The sequence below is a fragment of the Salvelinus fontinalis genome, chromosome 26 (genome assembly GCF_029448725.1).
Source record: "Salvelinus fontinalis isolate EN_2023a chromosome 26, ASM2944872v1, whole genome shotgun sequence".
Taxonomy (NCBI): domain Eukaryota; kingdom Metazoa; phylum Chordata; class Actinopteri; order Salmoniformes; family Salmonidae; genus Salvelinus; species Salvelinus fontinalis.
This window is the reverse complement of record NC_074690.1, coordinates 12,925,426-12,946,154: the sequence shown is the minus strand read 5'-3', so window position 1 is coordinate 12,946,154 and position 20,729 is coordinate 12,925,426. Positions and strand designations below refer to the sequence as shown.

Below are 20,729 nucleotides of genomic sequence, written 5' to 3'. Positions count from 1 at the left end.
AAGTGGTGATCCTAACTGACCTAAGACAGGGAATTTTTACTAGGATTAAATATCAGGAATGGTGAAAAACTGAGTTTAAATGTATTTGGCTAAGGTGTATGTAAACTTCCGACTTCAACTGTACATGTGTTTTAGGTGCATGATCACTGCCCCTAAAACATGGTATTTAACACTTGTGTTTCACATTATTAGAAAGTTCAGATATCGGTTTTGAGGGCGATTATTCACATTGTGATAGCACCTTATGATGTTGAGTAATAACTGGTTTGACAAAATGCAACTGAATATTGCGAAGTTCTCACCTTTTTATGACATGTTGTTGTGTGCCTTCGCTGCTTCCTCTCCTCTCCAACTACTGCATTTGGGACACAACCATGGATTCCTCAAAATAAAAATGGTGTTTTTAGTAGTACTTAGTTATATAGGCCCCATACAGTAAATTATACTACTAGAGGTCAAATAGGATATTGCACAAGACATGGCTGTCACTGAAATGTACCATTGATGCTAAACTAAAGCCATTAACAGGGCTTTCTGGTCAGTCACATAGTATTTTCTGTTTCTACCAGGAGCCAAAGAAAGTTCAAGGGTCAACATATTGGGAAGCCTCACTGAAAGAGCTTGCTCTGTCTTCGTTCCCCAGCCTGTCTTACTTTGCTCTGTCTCAATGACTCCATCCTTTTCTGTGATCCCACAAGTCAACTAAAAGCAACATCCACACATACGCAAGAGACCGGGTGAGAGTCCCAGTGGCACCCTATTCCCTATATAGTTGCCCTGGTCTAATGTAGTGCACTATATTGGGAATAGGGTGCTATTTGGGATGCAACCAAAGAATAGAGAGAGGGAGTGTGTTGTTGGTGCTTGATATACACCACCCTACTGCAGCACTGAGTGTTTCCTTTGATTTACCCTCTAATAAAGGCCTGAAAGTTTTGGGGGCAATCATTGACATGAGAGCTTCTTTTGAAGCCCAGATATTTAGTGCCCTGGCTGTGGGTGATAATGATCACACTCATCACAACACTTCCATTTCTACGTATCATGTCATTACAGTGCTGATGCACAGCCAATCACTTGGACATGGAGACCAAATCAAAGGAACTGCCATTATAAATTCACATCAACAAAATAGCTCCCTCTGCTTTGGGCTCTCGGCTAATAAGTGTTGCAGATTATGGATTCAGAAAGAAATATACTGCAAGGTGAATCGATGCACAATTTATTTAGATCATAAGCAATGGCTATACTTATGTTAATGATCTTGTCATGAAATACCGAGAGTTGAGACACCCAGAAATCATTATCAGTCCTATAGGAAACACTTGTATGAATAAATCTGACGTGACTTACTGTCAATTCAGATTTACTGTAGTAGCCATTATTGAAGATAAACTATATATACAAAAGTATGTAGATGCCCCTTCAAATTAGTGGATTTGGCTATTTCAGCCACACCAGTTGCTGACAGGTGTAGAAAATCGAGCACACAGCACGCAATCTCCATAGATAAACATTGGCAATAGAATGGCCTTACTGAAGAGCTCAGTGACTTTCAACATGGCACCGTCATAGGATGCAATAAGTCAGTTCGTCAAATTTCTGCCTTGCTAGAGCTGCTCTGACCAATTGTAAGTGCTGTTATTTTGAAGTGGAAACGTCTCGGAGCAACAACACCTCATCCGCAAAGTGGTAGGATACACAAGCTCACAGAACGGGACCACTCAGTGCTGAAGCACGTAGCGTATAAAAAATCATCTGTCCTCGGTTGCAACACTGATTACCGAGTTCCAAACTGCCTCTGGAAGCAACGTCAGCACAATAACTGTTCGTCGGGAGCTTCGTGAAATGGGTTTCCATGGCGGGGCCGCCGCACACCACCATGAGCAATGCCAAGTGTCAGCTGGAGTGGTGTAAAGCTCGCCGCCATTGGACTGGAGTGATGAATCACGCTTCACCATCTGGCATTCTGACGGACAAATCTGGGTTACCTGCCCGAATGCATAGTGCTAACTGTAACGTTTGGTAGAGGAGGAATAATGGTCTGGGGTGGTTTTTCATGGTTCGGGCTAGGCTCCTTAGTTCCGGTGAAGAGAAATCGTAACGCTACAGCATACAATGACATTCTAGACAATTCTGTGCTTCCAACTTTGTGGCAACAGTTTGGGGAAGGCCTTTTTCTTGTTTCAGCATGACAATGCCCCTGTGCACATAGCGAGGTCCATACAGAAATGGTTGTGGAAGAACTTGACTGAACTTGACTGGCCTGCACAGAGCCCTGACCTCAACCCCATCCAACACCTTTGGGATTAATTGGAACGCCGACTGTGAGCCAGGCCTAATCGCCCAACATCAGTGCCCGACCTCACTAATGCTCTTGTGGCTGAATGGAAGCAAGTCCCCGCAGCAATGTTCCAACATTTAGTGGAAAGCCTTCCTAGAAGAGTGCCTCTTATGGCAGCAAAGGGGGAACCAACTCCTTATTAATGCCCATGAGTTTGCAATAAAGATGTTCGACAAGCAGGTATCCACATACTTTTGGTCATGGAGTATATATCTGCATCACTTTGGTATATAGGTCTCTGCATTAAACACAAAATGTCCTCTGTACATTTTTGATCACATTCATTACTAATCTCTAGATGGATCTCAAGTTACAGTAAGTCAGTGTGAGTGTTTCATCAATCATGCTTCATTTCTTATCCAGATGAAACACTTGTATTCTCAGTGTGATATCTACCTACTCCACCACCCCTCTCTCTACAGACCATTCCTTGGTGAACAGCTAAGGTATTCATTTTAAGTGCAAGGAGGGAGTACCTCAACGAGCACATAATTACAGCTACGCCAATTATCAACCTTTAAACTAGCAATTATCATCCCCTTGCTTCTCTCTGGGCCTCTTTACTGCCGGGGAACGAGGGAAAGAGAAAGGAGGACAGACTGGTTTGTCTCGTCTAGCACTCAACAGGGAAATCTAAATAATTATGCCTCAAGAAATGTGCATAATGAAATGGTAAGTCAAAAGGGTTTTCCATTTAAGTGTGAAATAAAATAGTCATTATACGGGGAAAAATGTCTCCATAAAGGCATTAATATTTCCCTGATGAGCTTGAAAAGAGCTCATCACATATTCCAGGCAGTCGCTGAGATGAATAGACTAAGCAATCTTTTGAATAATATTATGTTTAGGATTTTTTGGGGGGAACACAGTCCTCTTAAAACACATTAGCACTGTAGCCTGCCCTGAGTGAAGACACGCTAAAGCTTGTATGTAGACTCAGTGAATACCTACATTACCAGAAGGAAACGGGCTCTTGAGAGATCTTTCTTTAAACCGGGAGAAAACAAGGTTTGTGTTGGGAGTGTAGTAAGCTAGTGATGGGAAACACTGTGCTGCTGATGAGGGCAGACATGGCAATCTGCTCCCTCGGAAGCCTTTCCATGGAAGGGAGGTGGAGGGGTCACCAATGCTATGTTCTTAGCAGGCTAGCTAGACCGACGGAATGAATTTGTCTCCTTACAACAGCAGCTGCCTTGACATGAAAGCCTGTACAATTTCAAATTCTACATCTTCTGAAAGAACCACTACAGCAGAATTGGCGTCCTCAAATTCAAGCTCTGTTTACCTTGTACCACAAAAATGCTAATTGTTCCCAAATCCATTCAAATGAGATATTCTATCTAGAGAATAGCAAGTGCCAACACATGTCATAATCCTGAGCCTCTATCCAAATGGGCCAGCCAGAAAGAAGGACTGAGTTAACCGTTGGACCAAACAATGGCCTTAGCCCTGACATGTTTCTGTGAGGAAACCCTCCGAGGTCTTAATGATTGGCCCTGATGAGAGATGGAAATATCTCTACTTGGCAAAGAGAAGGTGGCTAGGAGCTATAATGGGTTCTATACTAGGGAAGGAGGGGGGGGGGGGGGTAGATGGAATAAGAACCAGGGTTGGTGAGAGGCCTTTCCTTATTTTCCACCCAGAACACAATGTTCCATTGTGTTCACTGTGTAACGATAATGTGATGTCCCTTGGTGACAGCAGTGGAAAAAGTACCCAATTGTCGTACTTGAGTAAAAGTAAACATACTTCTTATAGAAAATGACTCAAGTAAGTCACCCAGTAAAATACTACTTGAGTAAAAGTATTAGGTTTTAAATATACCTGGTTGCGCTAAGTAGAAATAGTTCTGCCATATTATGGTTACTAGAACTCTAGTAGTTTGCTAATTTTCATTTTGTTACAAAATAAGCTAGTATAGTGTAGAGAATCATTGTACCATCAATCACTGTGAAATATATTTTCAAAAAACAAAAATGTTGTTTTAGCTGTTTTGAAGCTGGTGTACGAAACCAAAAGTAAAAGACGCAAAACTAAAGAACGGGAAGCATAGAAATAGTGCACATAGAACAGATATACCCCTTCTTAGACTTGTTTTCAAGTAGTGATCAATCTATAACTCACATTGCTCTGTGAATTTTGTCTGATCGCCCAAAAAGTTACATATTGATTTAAGTATCAAATGTTAATGTCATTGCTAAAATATACTCCACTAAACGTATAAAAAAATTCAAATTGCTTATTAACCAAACGGCACTTTTTTATTTTTTTTTATTTACGGATAGCCAGGGGCACACTCCAACACTGACATAATTTACAAACAAAGCATGTGTGTTTAGTGAGTCCGTCGGATCAGAGGAAGCACAGGTGTTCAGGGATGTTCTCTATAAAAGTGCGTGAAATGGACCATTTTCCTGTCCTGCCAAGTGGTCAAAATGTAACGAGTACTTTTGGGTGTCAAAGAAAATGTATAGAGTAAAAAGTATATTTTCTTTAGGAATTTAGTGAAGTAAAAGTTGTCAAATATAAATAGTAAAGTTCAGATACTCCCCAAAAATAGCCTAAGTAGTATTTTTACTTAAGTACTTTACACCCCTGCTTGGTGGTAAAAGCTACACAATAATGATAAAACATACTGAATGAAAGGAATTTGGGATTAGATGTATACATAATATATTCCGGACAGTTGATTCACCAGACAGAAGCTTGTCGGTGTCCCAAATGGTACCATATTCCCTATATTGTGCACTACTTTTGACCAGGCCTAGTGCACTATATGGGGAATATGGTGCCATTTAGGACTCCCTAAACAATTCTGTTTTTTCTGTCTAGCTGTGAAGAGAAGGCCCTGACCCTCACCTGAGGAGTAAATTCATACAGACAGTCAATTAGAGGTGGATTTTCTCTAGCCTCTGGCCTTGACCAATCAATATGTGTTTTACCGGAGGAATTGCAAATCCCAACTGATCCTTGGGAAAGGAACTGCCATTACAGATCAGACATTGATTAGGTTAAAGTTTCTGCTTCTCCACCCTTCCCAAGGTAGCCTACTCAGACCTCCACAGAATTTCTAACTAGTTCACTGCAGCAGTGGAAAGTTTACACAAGGGTTTAAAAATACATAAGTGTTATAGAAAGAAGGGCAGCCGCCTTTTACAATAAGGATGTAAAAATGTTTGTCTCAAATGCACCCTATTCACTGTATAGGGCTCTGGTCAAAAGCTGTACACTATATAGGGAAGCCTACCAGACAAGCTAAATTCTTTCAAAGCTCGCTTTGAGGCAAGCAACACTGAACCATGCATAAGAGCACTAGCTGTTTCGGATGACTGGGATCACGCTCTCCGTAGCCGATATGAGTAAGACCTTTTAAACAGGCTAACATTCATAAGGCCGCAGACCCAGACTGATTACCAGGACTGCGTACTCAAACACACCAACACAGTCATGAAGAAGGCACAACAATGCTTCTTCCCCCTCAAGAGGCTGAAAAGATTTGGCATGGGCCTTCAGATCCTCAAAGTTATACAGCTGCACAATGGAGAGTATCTATTTTATTTTTTATTTTATTTCGTGGTATCCAATTATTAGTAGTTACTGTCTTGTCTCATCGCTACAACTCCCGTACGGGCTCGGGAGAGACGAAGTTCGAGAGCCATGCGTCCTCCGAAACACAACCCAACCAAGCCACACTGCTTCTTAACACAGCACGCATCCAACCCGGAAACCAGCCACACCAATGTGTCGGAGGAAACGCCGTACACCTAGCAACCTGGTCAGCGTGCACTGCGCCCCGCCCGCCACAATCAATCAATCAATCAAGGTTATTTTATACAGCCCTTCGTACATCAGCTAATATCTCGAAGTGCTGTACAGAGACCCAGCTTAAAACACCAAACAGCTAGAATGCAGGTGTAGAAGCACGGGAGTCGCTAGTGTGCGATGAGACAAGGATATCCCTACCGGCCTAACCCGGACGACGCTAGGCCAATTGTGCGTCACCCCCATGGACCTCCCGGTCGCGGCCGACTGCGACAGAGCCTGGGCTCGAACCCAGAGTCTCTGGTGGCACAGCCTTAGACCACTGCGCCACCCGGGAGGCCCACAATTGAGAGTATCTTGACTGGCTGCATCACCGCTTGATATGGCGACTGCTTGGCATCCGACCGCAAGGCACTACATAGGGTAGTGCGTACGGCTAAGTACATCACTGGGGCCAAGCTCCCTGCCACCCAGGACCTATATGCCAGGCGGTGTCAGGAAGGCCCTAAAAATGGTCAGACTCCAGCCACCAAAGTCATAGACTTTTCTTTATGATACCGCTCGGCAAACGGTACCGGAGCGCCAAGTCTGGGATTAAAAAGGCTCCTGAACAGCTTCTACCCCCAAGCCATAAGACCACTGAACAGCTAATCAAATGGGCTTCCCGGACTATTTGCATAGATTTTTTTTTTTGCACTATGCACTCTGACTGGACTCTACCCACACAGTCACACATTCTACACAGTCACACAGTCTACATAGATACTACATATGCTTACACACACAAAACATACGCATGCATATTGACTCCACACAGACACTTTTTAAAACTCTTTCACACTGTTCACACATGCTGCTGCAACTGTTTATTTGTTTATAATCTATCCTGATTGCCTAGTCACTTTTACACCTGAATCTCCCGGGTGGCGCAGTGGTCTAGGGCACTGCATCGCAGTGCTAGCTGCGCCACCAGAGTCTCTGGGTTCGCGCCCAGGCTCTGTCGCAGCCGGCCGCAACCGGGAGGTCCGTGGGGCGACGCACAATTGGCATAGCGTCGTCCGGGTTAGGGAGGGTTTGGCCGGTAGGGATATCCTTGTCTCAGTATGTAAAATGTAATAAAATGTATGCACTCTACTGTAAGTCGCTCTGGATAAGAGCGTCTGCTAAATGTCTAAAATGTAAATGTACACCTACCTACATGTACATATTACCTCAATCACCTCAGCTACCTTGTACCCCAGCACATTGACTCTGTACTGGAAGTCCTTGTACACTGAGTATATAAAAAATGAAGAACAACTGCTCTTGCCATGACATATAGACTGATCAGGTGAAAGCTTTGGTCCCTTGTTGATGTCACTTGTTAAATCCACTTCAATTGGTATAGATGGAGGAGACAGGTTAGGATTTTTAAGCCTTGAGACAATTGAGATATGTGTGCCATTCAGAGGGTGAATGGGTAAGACAAAAGATTTAAGTGCCTTTGAACAGGGTATTGTAGTAGGTGACAGCCGTACCGGTTTGTGTCAAGAACTGCAATGCTTCTGGGTTTTTCATGCTCAACAGTTTCCCGTGTGTATCAAGAATGGTCCACTACCCAAAGGACATTCAGCCCACTTGACACAACTGTGGCAAGTATTGAAGTCAACATAGACCAGCTTCACTGTAGAATGCTTTCGACACCTTGTAGACTCCATGCCCTGACGAATTGAGGATGTTCTGCGGGCAAAAGGGGGGTGCAAATGTTTGGTATACTCTGTATATAGCCTCATTATTTTATTGTTACTATTTCCTTTTGTGCTCATTTTCTTTTTAATTTGGCATTGTCTGGAAAGGGCTTGTAAGTAAGCATTTCACAGTAAAGTCCTACACCTGTTGCATTCAGTGCATGTGTCAAATACATTTGATTTCAATAGGGTGTCATCCACAGTTTTCCTTTTGAATCCATAAAGAAACATTCCCTGTCTCCTTTCCTCCAGGATCCAGCTTAAGACCCAGGAGCTACGGGAGCGGCAGGCACGGGAGAGGGACTACGCTGAGATCCTGGACATCAACCTAAGCCGAGACGAGGAGCACCCCTATGCCGGCATCGGGCCCCTGGACACGTCCCTGGGCAGCGGGCACAGCCGTCCCCAAAGCCCCCGAGACAACGACCACCACCACCAAGACTCGTCCCTCTACACACAAGTCGGCAAGGCCCGCAACGCAAACGGACGCCCTCCCTCCGCCGACAGGTAGGGGGCCGAGGGTCGGTCCTACGCTATGAGGGGCAGAACTGGGTTTAAATACTTTGGCCATTTGCTCAATCCTACCAGGAGTGGCAGATGAGCAGGGTTGGTTTTTGAACCCGGGGCTGATGAAGAGAGGTAGTAATACCACTATCAAGCACTATTAACTAGCACTTCTGCCTGGTACATTGTTTTTATGGACCAATTCATCGTGCTAAAGACCATCGTTCAAGCCTCAGTGGTGTTGAAGAACTCATTCCTTTATAGGTAAAATAGTATCTTGCTGTGCCTAAGTAACGCTAGGCCAAACACTGTTGCACTGAAGTGTCTTAGTCCAGTCAACACACCTCACCCCAGGAAAATAACCTCCGCAATGAAAGGCAGTTAAATATCACCACTGTACTGACAGGGACTCACTGGTGATTACCTTGGTCCTGGGGGGAAGAAAGGCAACATTTCTACATTTTCACTTACATTTTCACTTCCTGTTGCATGTTCATAAAATGCGTCCCAAATGGCACCCTATTTCCTACATAGCTGCGCTTTTACTTTTATAGGCCCTGGTCTAAAGTAGTGCACTATATAGAGAATATAGTGCTGGTTTAGGACTCAGCCATACTGTAGATAAACCGTTTGGGGCTCAGAATCGAAGTCTGGTCCTCAGGCTGATCCGGTTTACTTTCCTTTAGGTTTGGCATCTGTCAATCATCTCACACCATTCCCTAGACTGTTGTGGAATGGAAGATATTTTCATTTTACCAACTTCAACTTTCAACTTAATTGTCCCAGATTGGTTTTACAACAATACTCCAACATATAATCGTACATCAATGATCTGTATTCCTACCATGTATTCATTCATACTCAGTGTGACAGTACTGTACATCACACATGAAGCTATGAGAAACCATACGCCTGTGTGCCCTCTGTCTACAGCAGTAGTCAGTGTCTGCGTCCCAAATGTTACCCTATTCCCTATAGTGCACAACTTTTGACCAGGTATTTGTGCACTACATCGGGAATATGGTACCATTTGGGACGCAGACCCAGTATTAAATTGTAAGTCTGTATGGCCTGAAGCGCATTACAGAATGAATTATGTGATTTCTCTAGCTAAAGAGAATACAGGGTGTTATTTCACATGTTCCTATACTCACAGCAGTGTGTATATTATTAATGCTGTATGTAGTATTGATTTGTAAATGATTGTGCTGCCACAGTATTAGTGTTCTGTTATACAGGTAAATGCCAAAAGAAAGGAAACATAGTGTCAACATAGTGTCTTCATTGGGTGTTGAGCCAGAACAGTTTCAATACACCTTGGCATAGATTCTACAAGTGTCTGGAACCCTATTGGAGGGATGCCATACCATTCTTCCACGAGAAAACGCTCTCTCAGGCACCGCTCCAGAATCTCCTATAAGTGTTCAGTTGGGTTGAGATCAGGTGACAGACGGCCATGACATATGGTTTACATCATTTTCATGCTAATTAAACCATTCAGTGACCACTTGTGGATGGGGGCATTGTCATCCTATGGGGACATAGCCATGGTACCCAAAATAATGGCCTACCCAGCATTTTTATACATGACCCTAAGCATGATGGGATGTTAATTACCTTAGGAATCACAGCTGTGTGGAAGCACTTGCTTTCAATATACTTTGTATCCCTTATTTACTCAAGTGTTTCCTTAATTTTGGCAGTTACCTGTAGTTCTAGAGCGAGGATGTGTGAAGAAGTGAATAGCATTACCATGCACTGCTGCTGTTGAACGAGACTAGCAATATCATAGAGCACTTGTTCAATAAACAGTCAAGGACTTCATGTTTGTGTTCATGATGCACCACAACGATTCAGCTCCATAGAGAAAGGTGTAGAGTTCCGGGAAATTCTCTACACCGCCAATGTGGGGGCCTCTAAAATGTTATCTAAAATTCCACCAGACCGACCCCGCCCATTGCCACGTCCACCTACTAAGCCCTTTTTTGACCGAGGAAAAAAGCCTGACTTCTACTATGTAGTTCAGGGCTAATGCTATGATTGAGAGACTGATTTAGTTATTGATATGTGACCCACAATATATCTACTCATGTCCATGGCACTAATACCTACGGTATGTGTTACTATGATAATGGTGGACATTGGACAGTCATACCCTGTATTACAGTGAGCGGTGATGTGCTGTCTAAACTGCCCTTGTCCGTCTCAAAATGTGAAAGCCAGAATAGTGCAGCTAGGGGCCTAGTCTCCTCCCTCATTCATTCCTCTTAGAGCTAGAACATCACCCATTGCCCTTTTTGTCTGCTTGGCAGAGAAGGAAAACAAACCTGCAGCTGCATAAATATACAGTGGAATTCATTTTCTAATTGCCTACAGTAGTTGCTTGCAAAACTACGGACCATCAGAACTTTCAATTTAACTGTGCAGCGTAAAATTAGTCTGCCAGGATCTTCATGAAACCCAGAGGAGAAGTCAGCCATTTCCTCCACCCTGAGAACCATGACTGACTTCTGTCAACTCAATCATATTGTTGCAACAGGCAGTCTTAAATGGCACCCTATTTCCTATATAGTGCACTACTTCTGACCAGGGCCTGGTCAAAAGTAGTGCACTATGGTCAAAAGTAGTGCACTATATAGGGAATAGGGTTCCGTTTGAGACGCAGCCATACTGGTGCAACATAGTTGAAACAGCATAGAGCTTTTTGTGGAGTTCAAAGGCATTGGAACTGTGTATTAGCCTACAGTATGGAAGTGCAACATGGCTGGGCTAGTATGAGCTGCCTGGTAAAGGATTTATAGAGTGAGTGAAAGAAAATTATTTATGTTGAAATTACTCTGTTTGTTGTGTAGTAATTGTTATTTTGGTAGGGGTCCTATATTTATTGTATTGCCGGTACCGTAGCTGTAAGTTAAGAATATTCTCTCTCTGTGAGCTAGTCCTTCATGGTCCTCTGCCAAATTGCATAACCTCTCCTGGATATTGTGGTTGGTCCTACTTGCCCACTCCGTCTGCCAAAGAAAATATTGTGCAAAGCCCAAACTTCTCAGTAACCTTTTCCCACAATTACTGTGTATATTTCACAAGGTCTTGAGTTCAAATTTGACATCTGGTAACATTTGTCATAACCTTGTAAGTCCTAAGCCCCCAAATAGACTGAAAATGCAATTATGTACTTGGCAACAACTGAGTTGGCCATAACAATGTAGTCTACTTTAGTGAGAACCACAGAGCACTGGGAGAATTCTGGGATTTGAACAGCAACAAAGCGGTCACCCAACACATTTTTGGTAAACAGCTGAGGAACTGGGCTGAAGTAATGTAACAACTCTCAAATTCATAGACCATCCATGAGATCAAAAATACACCATGTCCAAAAAAAGGATGTTCCAATCCCTGTTTGCCCCTTTAATGTGTTCAAGAGAGGTGGGCATGTTCTTTCATTGGTGTATATATCGTGAATTCCTCAAATGCAGTGTTCCATCACATGATGGAGTTTAAACTGGTGAATTATCTCCTGTATCTGTATTGTTATCCCCTCCAGGAGAATAGAGACCCTCGTTGAATGCTCCCTCCGTGGGATTTCATGTGATTTGATTCCCCTTCTCTGTGGCTGTTATTATTGAATCTGCTCTATTATGTTCATTTAGGCCTGTAAGAAAAAGCCCTTGGAGCAAAGGAACATATAGGAGTGGTCACATCGAGTCACAAACACACCCAAAGCATTATATGAAACAGCTAGCCAAGCAGCATCTGTGAGGCAGTCACAAATGGCACCCTATTCCCTATATAGTGTCTGGTCTAAAGTAGTGCACTAGTGACATTTGGATTGTATAATGAGGTTCTGGGAGCCTGATAAGGCCCTACACTGAGTAACATCACACCACGGGGGACACTTCAACCTTGATCCGACTGCTCAGCTTTGCAGATGAATAGAAAAGGCAGTTGAATGTGGGACCACTCAGGAGGGTGTGTGTGTGTGTGTGTGTGTGTGTGTGTGTGTGCGCGCCCGCATAAGAGGGCAATTAATTCCCACATAAAACGTGGGTAAACACACTGGTAATCCCCCTTTATTCAGACAGTGCTTTCAGATACCCAACAGGAGTCCCTCAAGTCTCTCTCTCACACACACACATACACGCCACAGATTCTACCACCTACGATGATGGGGAAAGAATGGGTGTTGTGGAAAACCAAACTGTTAAGAGAAACCGTGAAATCGGTAAGAATGTGTTGAGAGAAAGTCACTGTAGTTGAAATAGTGTTACTAAAACAGCAGGCTGAATAAGCTGTAGACACTACACACAAACCTCATCTGTCATTTAAAACGATACGTTCATTTGATAAACTATAATCCAACGTTTGACCTCTTGCTAATGTCTTTATCTGCTGATTATCAATCTGTTTTTTAGGAACGTTCCAAATGGCATCCTATTTCCAATATAGTGCACTACTTTTGCCGTGCCCTATGGCCTATGGGGTCTGGTCAAAAGTAGTGCAATATATTTGAAGTACCGGTGGCATTTGGGACGCAGACAGAATATATAGCTGTTGCACTCTTGGACCCGTTACTGTAATTAACGGTTTATTACAGAGTCTTTACTCAGTAAACCATCGTGTGATGTATTAGGTAATATCAGTGACTGTTGTTTAAATATGTGGCTGCAGATTTTAACGATCAGCTACTATCATCTCCCATCTGCTCTTCTGTGACAGTCATCCCTTAGTTAATCTATAGGGGAGACATTCTGTTCTCTGCCTAATCCAGGGCTCCTTCCTGGCCAACAACCTCTAGGGAGGCAGGGCTGGACTCTGTATGATTCTATAGAAATCCTGTCTAGGTTTGCAAAATCCTGCTTACTTTCCCAAAATGCCTAGGTTTTCCAGAAATCCTGGTTGGAGGGTTTTGGATTTCCTGCTGTTTCTCTCCTGATTCCGTAAATCTTCCAACCGGGATTTAGAGAGAACCTGGGAATTTGGGAAAAGTTACTGGAATTGTGCAGCTCTAATCCTGTCTGAATGTGGGAGAGTATAACTCTATGGCCATTGCCTTCATCTCGTTTGTTTTCACTGTTCTGCTTAGGTTGTTGGCGTTTTATACAGCTTAGTTCCAGTCCTAAAAAGGTTTTGATGCTCTTATTTACCTTGACAACATCAAGGTTTAAAGCTGAAAAGAAGGTTGTGTGAATGTGAGTGGGATGGGTGAGAATGTCACACTATTCCCTATACAGTTCACTACTACTATTTCAGGATGCTGCCTGTGTCTCCTATCCTTCCCTACTAACATATGATAAGCCTCAAATCTGTTTACTGTATCGGTCTGTCTGTTTTCATGCTGGATCAGAATTACTCCTGTTTCTATCACACACACAGTAATGTACAGTAAATCAGGTTAGAGCCCTCCAATATGCTGCTGTTTAGTCAACCCTGAGTTTTTTTTTTTTAGGATGATCATGTTAAAGGACTGGTGCTTTCAGTAATAGCCAGCTAAATTAGGACATCGCAGACAGCAATTTTTTGTATTATGTATTTAATCTAGACTTTATTGAAATGTATGGAATACTGAGATGAGTACAGTTTACCAAAATGATTTTATTATCCTAATGAAATGTAGGCTTAAGGGATGGACGCTAAAGCCCCACTGAAACTAAATGGTGGAATACCATTACAGTATGTATTCCCTCAGTGACCATGGATTTTCTATCTTGTCATTTTATTTGAAGGCTGCTCCATTTGTGAAGAATGTGGCTTACTGTTCAGTGCAGGACCCTACCCAGAGAGACAGAACTCCTCTGGGGGTTGGATAATGCATCTGAACCCAACAGACATCTGATTATCAAAGAACCTTTGGCTCAGTGTGGCGTGTATACACACACACACACAGCACAGAAAATGTTCTGGTCATTCAGGGACAGTTAGATGGCCAGCTGTGCTGCCCGGTGTTGACCCTGTCTGATGTCTGACAGAATGATGTAGTCCTCTCTCCTCTTATATCTGGTTCCAGGTGGACGGAGTCCTTATTCGTGCAATAATAGGGGCTTCCCTCTGGGGTCACTGTCTGAAGGCCTATTCCACTGACACGCTAGGCTGGTGGAATAGCAGCAATATTATTACACTACTATGTTCATGGTATATGTATTTGAATCCACTTGTTTTTGATCCATCCTAAAAAACAATCCGTAAGTGGTTTCAACATTTGCATTTCCAACGTCCTAGCTGTCTTTCATGCCACTGGCCTCATTATTACTTCTGACATTATTTCCTCTTGGCTCCTTCACTTCTGGATCCATCCAGCTAAAAACACATTTGGTTTGAGTTCTCCTGTGGACTGCCTGGGTTCACGTCACACACCACCACTGACCATGTAACACTGAAGCCTGCCGACCCACATTTACACCAATCACCAGTCGTTGGTGTTTGGATGCTTTTTCTATAAAGTCTGCATCATATGGTACCCTATTCCCTACTCCTCACCCTATTCCCTATGGGCACTGGTCAAAAGTAGTGCCCTGTATAGGGAATAGGGTGCCAATTGAGATGCAACCTATGTGATATCAAAAAATAATCCACCGCTGGAGGTTCAGTGCCCTGCCCTCTCCTCCAGACCAGAGTGTTAACTCCCCCTAAACTGGACCGTATTATGACATTAACACGTTGAGGAGAGGAAGGGAATTATAAACTATTTGACTGAAGACCTTTGAGCTGTGGACTCCCGTTGCTAGACAACACTGCACATCAGAGAGGACAGGTCATACAGGGCTGTGGCTCATCTCTACTCATAAATCCCCAGCTCTCCTCCAGACCTGAATTCATATACTATTTGAAATCTTTCAAGTACTTTAGCCCTGTTTATTGATCTTGTCTGGAGAAATGAAACCAATTTAAAGGGCAATCCCTGCTCAACTGACACTAGGCAGGCTAAAGCAAACCCTCAAAGTATGTCATAGATTTCAAATACTATTTGAACCCAGGTCTGCTCTCTCCTCTGGCTAGATGTCTGGGTCTGATCATAGGGAGAGAGGAGGAGGAGGAGGAGGTTGTGAACAGACTTTTTGATGGTGACACACAGTGGTATTTACCTATTTGGGTGTGCCGCAATACTGTAGAGATGAAGAATCCAAGGAGAGGGAATCTCCCTACACAATCCAGATTTGATTCCTGTTGATAGGAGAAGGATGTAGACAGAGAGAGGCTACTGCCTGGCTTTTAAGGTGGCCTGGTCTTTTTTAGAATCCTTGATCCCATGAAGGCCTGGTCTGTATCACAAATGGCATCCTATACCCTATATAGTGCACTAGAGTCATATGGACCCTGGTCAAAAGCCGTGCGCTAAATAGGCAATAGGGTCGCAGCCATTGTGTGAGTCTGAGCTTTGGAGCATGGACAGACAGCCCTTGGATGAGCACTGTTCTGAAGGTCATACTAACAAGATTATAGATTAAGTTGTCCAAATGGACACGTTTTTAAAAAATCACGCAAAAATCACTATCAAACAATTAGGCTACTCCGATCAGAATTGGATCAAAGTGACCTCCGGATGCGATGTGCTGCACACTGTCCCACCAATCTCTGCAGAGCGCATTGTATAACAACCAATACTGCAAACTATGGTTGTAAACCGTCTCTCAAGCGCCCACAATTTGCTAGCATTTTCCTCTATTCAATACTAGCCATGTAATTCTGACAAAGTAAAAACAAATATTATTAGATTCCTAACTCCTGTGCTTTCAATATCTCCCTGGCCATCCACCAGGAGATGGGTGTGCAGGCTTTTGCTCCAGCCCTGCTCAAACTCACCACATTGTCAAAAATCAGCTGCTCAACAGGGCCTTGATAAGCTGACTAGTGTGTTTGAGCAGGGTTGGGTCAAGAGCCTGCACACCCAGTGTCTCTCCAGATGGAGGGTTGACGGATCACAAGTGTTTTGTACAGTGTTTTGCCTATTAGTGCAGTATTTTACATTATGGGGGGTTAAGTGTCTTGCTCAAGGGCACACCGGCAGATGCGTGGGATCAGAGACCAGCAGCCTGTATTTTCAATACCAGTGATAATAATGCATGTTATTTTGTGATTTCTTGCATCATATAACACAATTTTCAGTCACCTTTTTTACCCATGGTGTTACAGACCATTACTTTTTGGGGGACAAGTACCTTGAGCAAGTAAAAAAAAAAAAGCTGTCCTACTTGTCCAAAGGACAGGTGGCTAAAAAAGTTCATGTCAAGCCCTGCATTGTTTGCTTATCCCTGCCGCCCGCCCAGCCGTCAACAACACTCTGCATGAATGTGTTATTTGTGGTTGTTTTCCCTCTTCTCTCCAACATGCTGCGTAATCTTTCAAATGTTCTCAGTTTCCAACTGAGATACCTGGAGCGACAGGGAATTAGAAAATCTTGCTCGATTAAATCACTGGCTGACAGGCAGGCGGTGACAGTTTTGAAAGATCACCAGTGAGAGAAACTATTATTATGCTGTTCCTGCTTTGGCAGGAATCCCCCTTCATTCTCAATGCTTCTGGGACCATTGGAAATTAAAGAACACAACCAAATCTGAATATGAAACACCAACTTTCATCAGCTACTGTTATCAGCCATTCCCTTTCAACTGGATGTGTTACCATGTTGGTATTCCCTCAGGAACGCAGGTAGGAAATACTGAAGCAAGGAAGTTCTGTGGTAGTTTCACTCAACTCATCTTTTCATGTTTTTGTATTCAAACCTTCTGGTCTATACGTCAAAATCAGTACAAATGTTGGTTACTTTCCCACCAACAAACAATATAAAAAATGTATCTACTACACTTTTAATACTGCTAGTCTGTGACATTTATTTATGGATTAAAGTGTATTCATTAGTACAGTAGCTTCCGGGCTATTAAAATAAATAAAATGTATCTCTGTTTGAAGTGTTATGAGAGAATAATCAATGACGCCATCTCGTTAATCATTAATGATAGGGTCTCTTTAAATGAACAGCCCGCCGAGTGTTCCCTCTCTCTCCCTCCACAACATGTGATGTCTTCTGCTGCCCCAGGCCTTGTAGATAATACCAGCTGTGCCATGATGCCTCACTCTTGGATGGGAAAGAGTTTTTGTAAGATAGTAGAGTTGGCGACATTAGTAGCCCACATTGTATATCTTTTTAAAATGGGACTGACCCGTGTTTAAACCCAACTAGAGTATTGCGTTGTTTCCTGCCGTCTGTACTTTACCCAATGGCTTGAATCCATACAATGCCTCCCATTTGCAGTGATACAACAGGAAACATTCATTTCCTGCACTGCAGGTTAACGCTGTCAGGATCTTTTGACTGATGTTCCGATTCAATGCTCAAGGATACAATTTGCCCAACCTGACTATGGAACTGTAATTCTGAATTCTATCGTCAGTATTTCTGGGCGTGCTGCAACAATGTTTGGCACACTGCTTGTACCAGTGATGTGTATTATGTTGTGTGCTGGACACTGGCACATTGTTGCAGCACGCCCAGAAATACTGCCGATAGAATTGAGAATTAGGTGGTCAGGGGACATCAGTGAAGCTGGGCAGCCAGAGTGAGATGGAGAGGAGCGCCATCTCAATTAGTCTTTCCACAATTCCTTACATCTGCCTTCTCAACCCTATTGGAAGAGGAGGTCCAAGGTCCCTCCCTTCAGTCTTTCTCCAATGCGTTTGAGGCGTCGACGAGGAGAGAACATACAAGTAATTGAGGAAAGATTAATTGAGAAAGAGCCAGGGAGGGCACTGTGTGTGGTGTCCCCTTACAGGAAATGAGGAGCAGATCTGTGATCCCAGTGCCCAGTATAGCCTCCCTCCCTCCCTAGCCTCAGGTTTAACCAGGCAGGGAAGAGGGGACCGTAGTGCTACAGCTGTCATTAGCTGTCGGACAATAAAAAACTGTGACGACTACAGCCAAAAACGCATTAAAGAAGCATTTTTATCGACTTCCACTGTCCTCCAAGACTGTCTGTGTTTCCTCTTCACATCAGCAGTCAGAAAGCCAGCCCTGCTTCTGGACCACACATTTTAATTCACCCTCATCTTCCCAACTCCTGGCTGTGACAGAGACGGAGAACAGTCTGATGGAATCAGTCTGAATATTACTCACTGGTGGAGGAGAAATGTGTCCCGTATCTCTGCCCCAGAACCAAATCAGCGAAGACTGCCACAACTCCCTAAACCACATTACATTTCGAAAAGTGCTTTGTATTTGTAAAATGTTCCCCCATTTACCTTGGTCCCCAGTAAAAAAAAAAAAAAACATTTTACAGACTCAAATTCTGCTATTTGGCTCAGACTGTCATTTGAATATTAATAGTTGAGGAAAATATTGGCGCTGAAGGTATTATCTATCTTATTATAATTCACTGATTATTTAAACACAAAAAAAATCAGCTTAATGAAAACTCCCCCCCAAAGCAGCCTCTGTGCTATTTGGTGTATTTCACTCACCACGGCAGAGCTGTGCAAAGCAATCAAGTCGAACATGTGAAATTAGTTTTCAGGTTTACGCAGTGGAGATAATTCACATCAAGTTTTCTTCCAAATTGAAGTGTTTACGTGTGTGTGTCACTTTTCATCCAAACTGTATTGAAATGAAATGGCCCTGGTGGTAGTTTGCATTCACAGAGCCCTCCTCTAATGAAAATAAGCCTGCATCCCAAATGGCACCCTATTCCCTATATAGTGCACTTGGGTGCCATTTGTGATGTAGTTGAAACTGTTGTGGGCTTAGGGGACCAACGTTTCACCCACTCACTTCAGAGCAATTACTTCTGTTGCCCACACAAGTTCCCTCAAAAAGTTAGTACAAAAAGTCCCCTCTTTATTTAATTAAATGAGATGATTTAACTGAAAAGGCAATTTGGTTAATTTGGAGCTGAAGTCAGAGGATCTAAGGCCCAGTGGGTTTTCATTCACAAGATTGAATACATAAAAGAAGTGCATCTGGCGTAGCAAGCGGGTTTTGGATTTTGACTTGAAGAATGTTTGACTTGAATTTCCATGTATTGATATCTGACAATCTAGTGCTTTCTTTTTGTGAGGCCATAGAAATTAGTTAGCACAAGGTTTTATGAAACTAGCATCTGCTGTTTGGAGATTGCTGAGGCAATAATTGTATAGAACACAACCCAATCCCTCCTTTCAAAACCAATAATTTTTGCTATGCTAATCTGGTATTGTATAAAGTACAGTGCCTTCAGAAAGTATTCATACCCCTTGACTTCCACATTTTGTTACAGCCTTAATTGAAATGGATTAAGTAGGGGTTTGTCTAACTCATTTACACAAATACCCCATAATGACAAAGTGAAAACATGTTTTTATTTTTACTATTTTCTACATTGTAGAATAATAGTGAAGACATCAACACTATGAAATAACATATGGAATCATGTAGTAACCAAAAAAGTGTTATTCAAATGGCCACCCTTTGCCTTGATGACAGCTTTGCACACTCTTGGCATTCTCTCAACCAGCTTCATGAGGTAGTAACCTGGAATGCATTTCAATTAACAGGTATGCCTTGTTAAAAGTTGTGGAATTTCTTTCCTTAATACGTTTGAGCCAAACAGTTGTTGTGACAAGGTATGGGGGGTATACAGAAGATTGCCCTATTTGGTAAAAAAACACGTCCATATTATGGCAAGAACAGCTCAAATAAGCAAAGAGAAACGACCGTCCATCATTACTTGAAGACATGAAGGTCAGTCAATACGCAAAATTTCAAGAACTTTGAATGTTTCTTCAAGTACAGTCGCAAAAACCATCAAGCGCCATGTGGACCGCCACAGGAATGGAAGACCCAGAGTTACCTCTGCTGCAGAGAATGAGTTCATTAGAGTTACCAGCCTCTGAAATTGCAGCTCAAATAAATGCTTCAGAGTTCAAGTAACAGATGCATCTCAACATCAACTGTTCAGAGGAGACCTTGTGAATAAGGCCTTCATGATCGAATTGCTGCAAAGAAACCACTACTAAGTGACACCAATAATAAGAAGAGACTTGGTCCAAGAAACACGAGCAATGGACATTAGACCGGTGGAAGTTTGTCCTTTGGTCTGGAGTCCAATTTGGAGATTTTTGGTTCCAACCGCCTTGTCTTTGAGTGATGTGGTGTGGGTGAACGGATGATCTCCGCATGTGTATTTCTCACCGTAAAGCATGGAGGAGGTGTTATGGTGTGGGGGTGCTGTGCTGTTGACACTGTCTGTGATTTATTTAGAATTCAAGCCACACTTAACCAGCATGGCTACCACAGCATTCTACAGCGATACGCCATCCCATCTGCTTTGAGCTTAGTGGGAATATAATTTGTTTTTCAACAGGACAATGACCCAACACACCTCCAGGCTTTGTAAGGGCTATTTGACCAAGGAGAGACCTGCCTCCAC

At 42.9% G+C, this 20,729-nt stretch overlaps 1 protein-coding gene across 6 annotated transcripts in view; it reads left to right on the top strand.

Moving 5' to 3' along the window:
* LOC129823659 (partitioning defective 3 homolog) overlaps positions 1-20,729 on the top strand; it is a 219,398-nt gene that overhangs the window by 157,600 nt on the left and 41,069 nt on the right. For all 6 annotated transcript variants that reach the window (XM_055882545.1, XM_055882543.1, XM_055882544.1 and 3 more), the window contains one exon: positions 8,086-8,340. In XM_055882545.1, the coding sequence (XP_055738520.1) occupies positions 8,086-8,340 (255 nt within the window). The remainder of the gene's footprint in view (positions 1-8,085; positions 8,341-20,729) is intronic.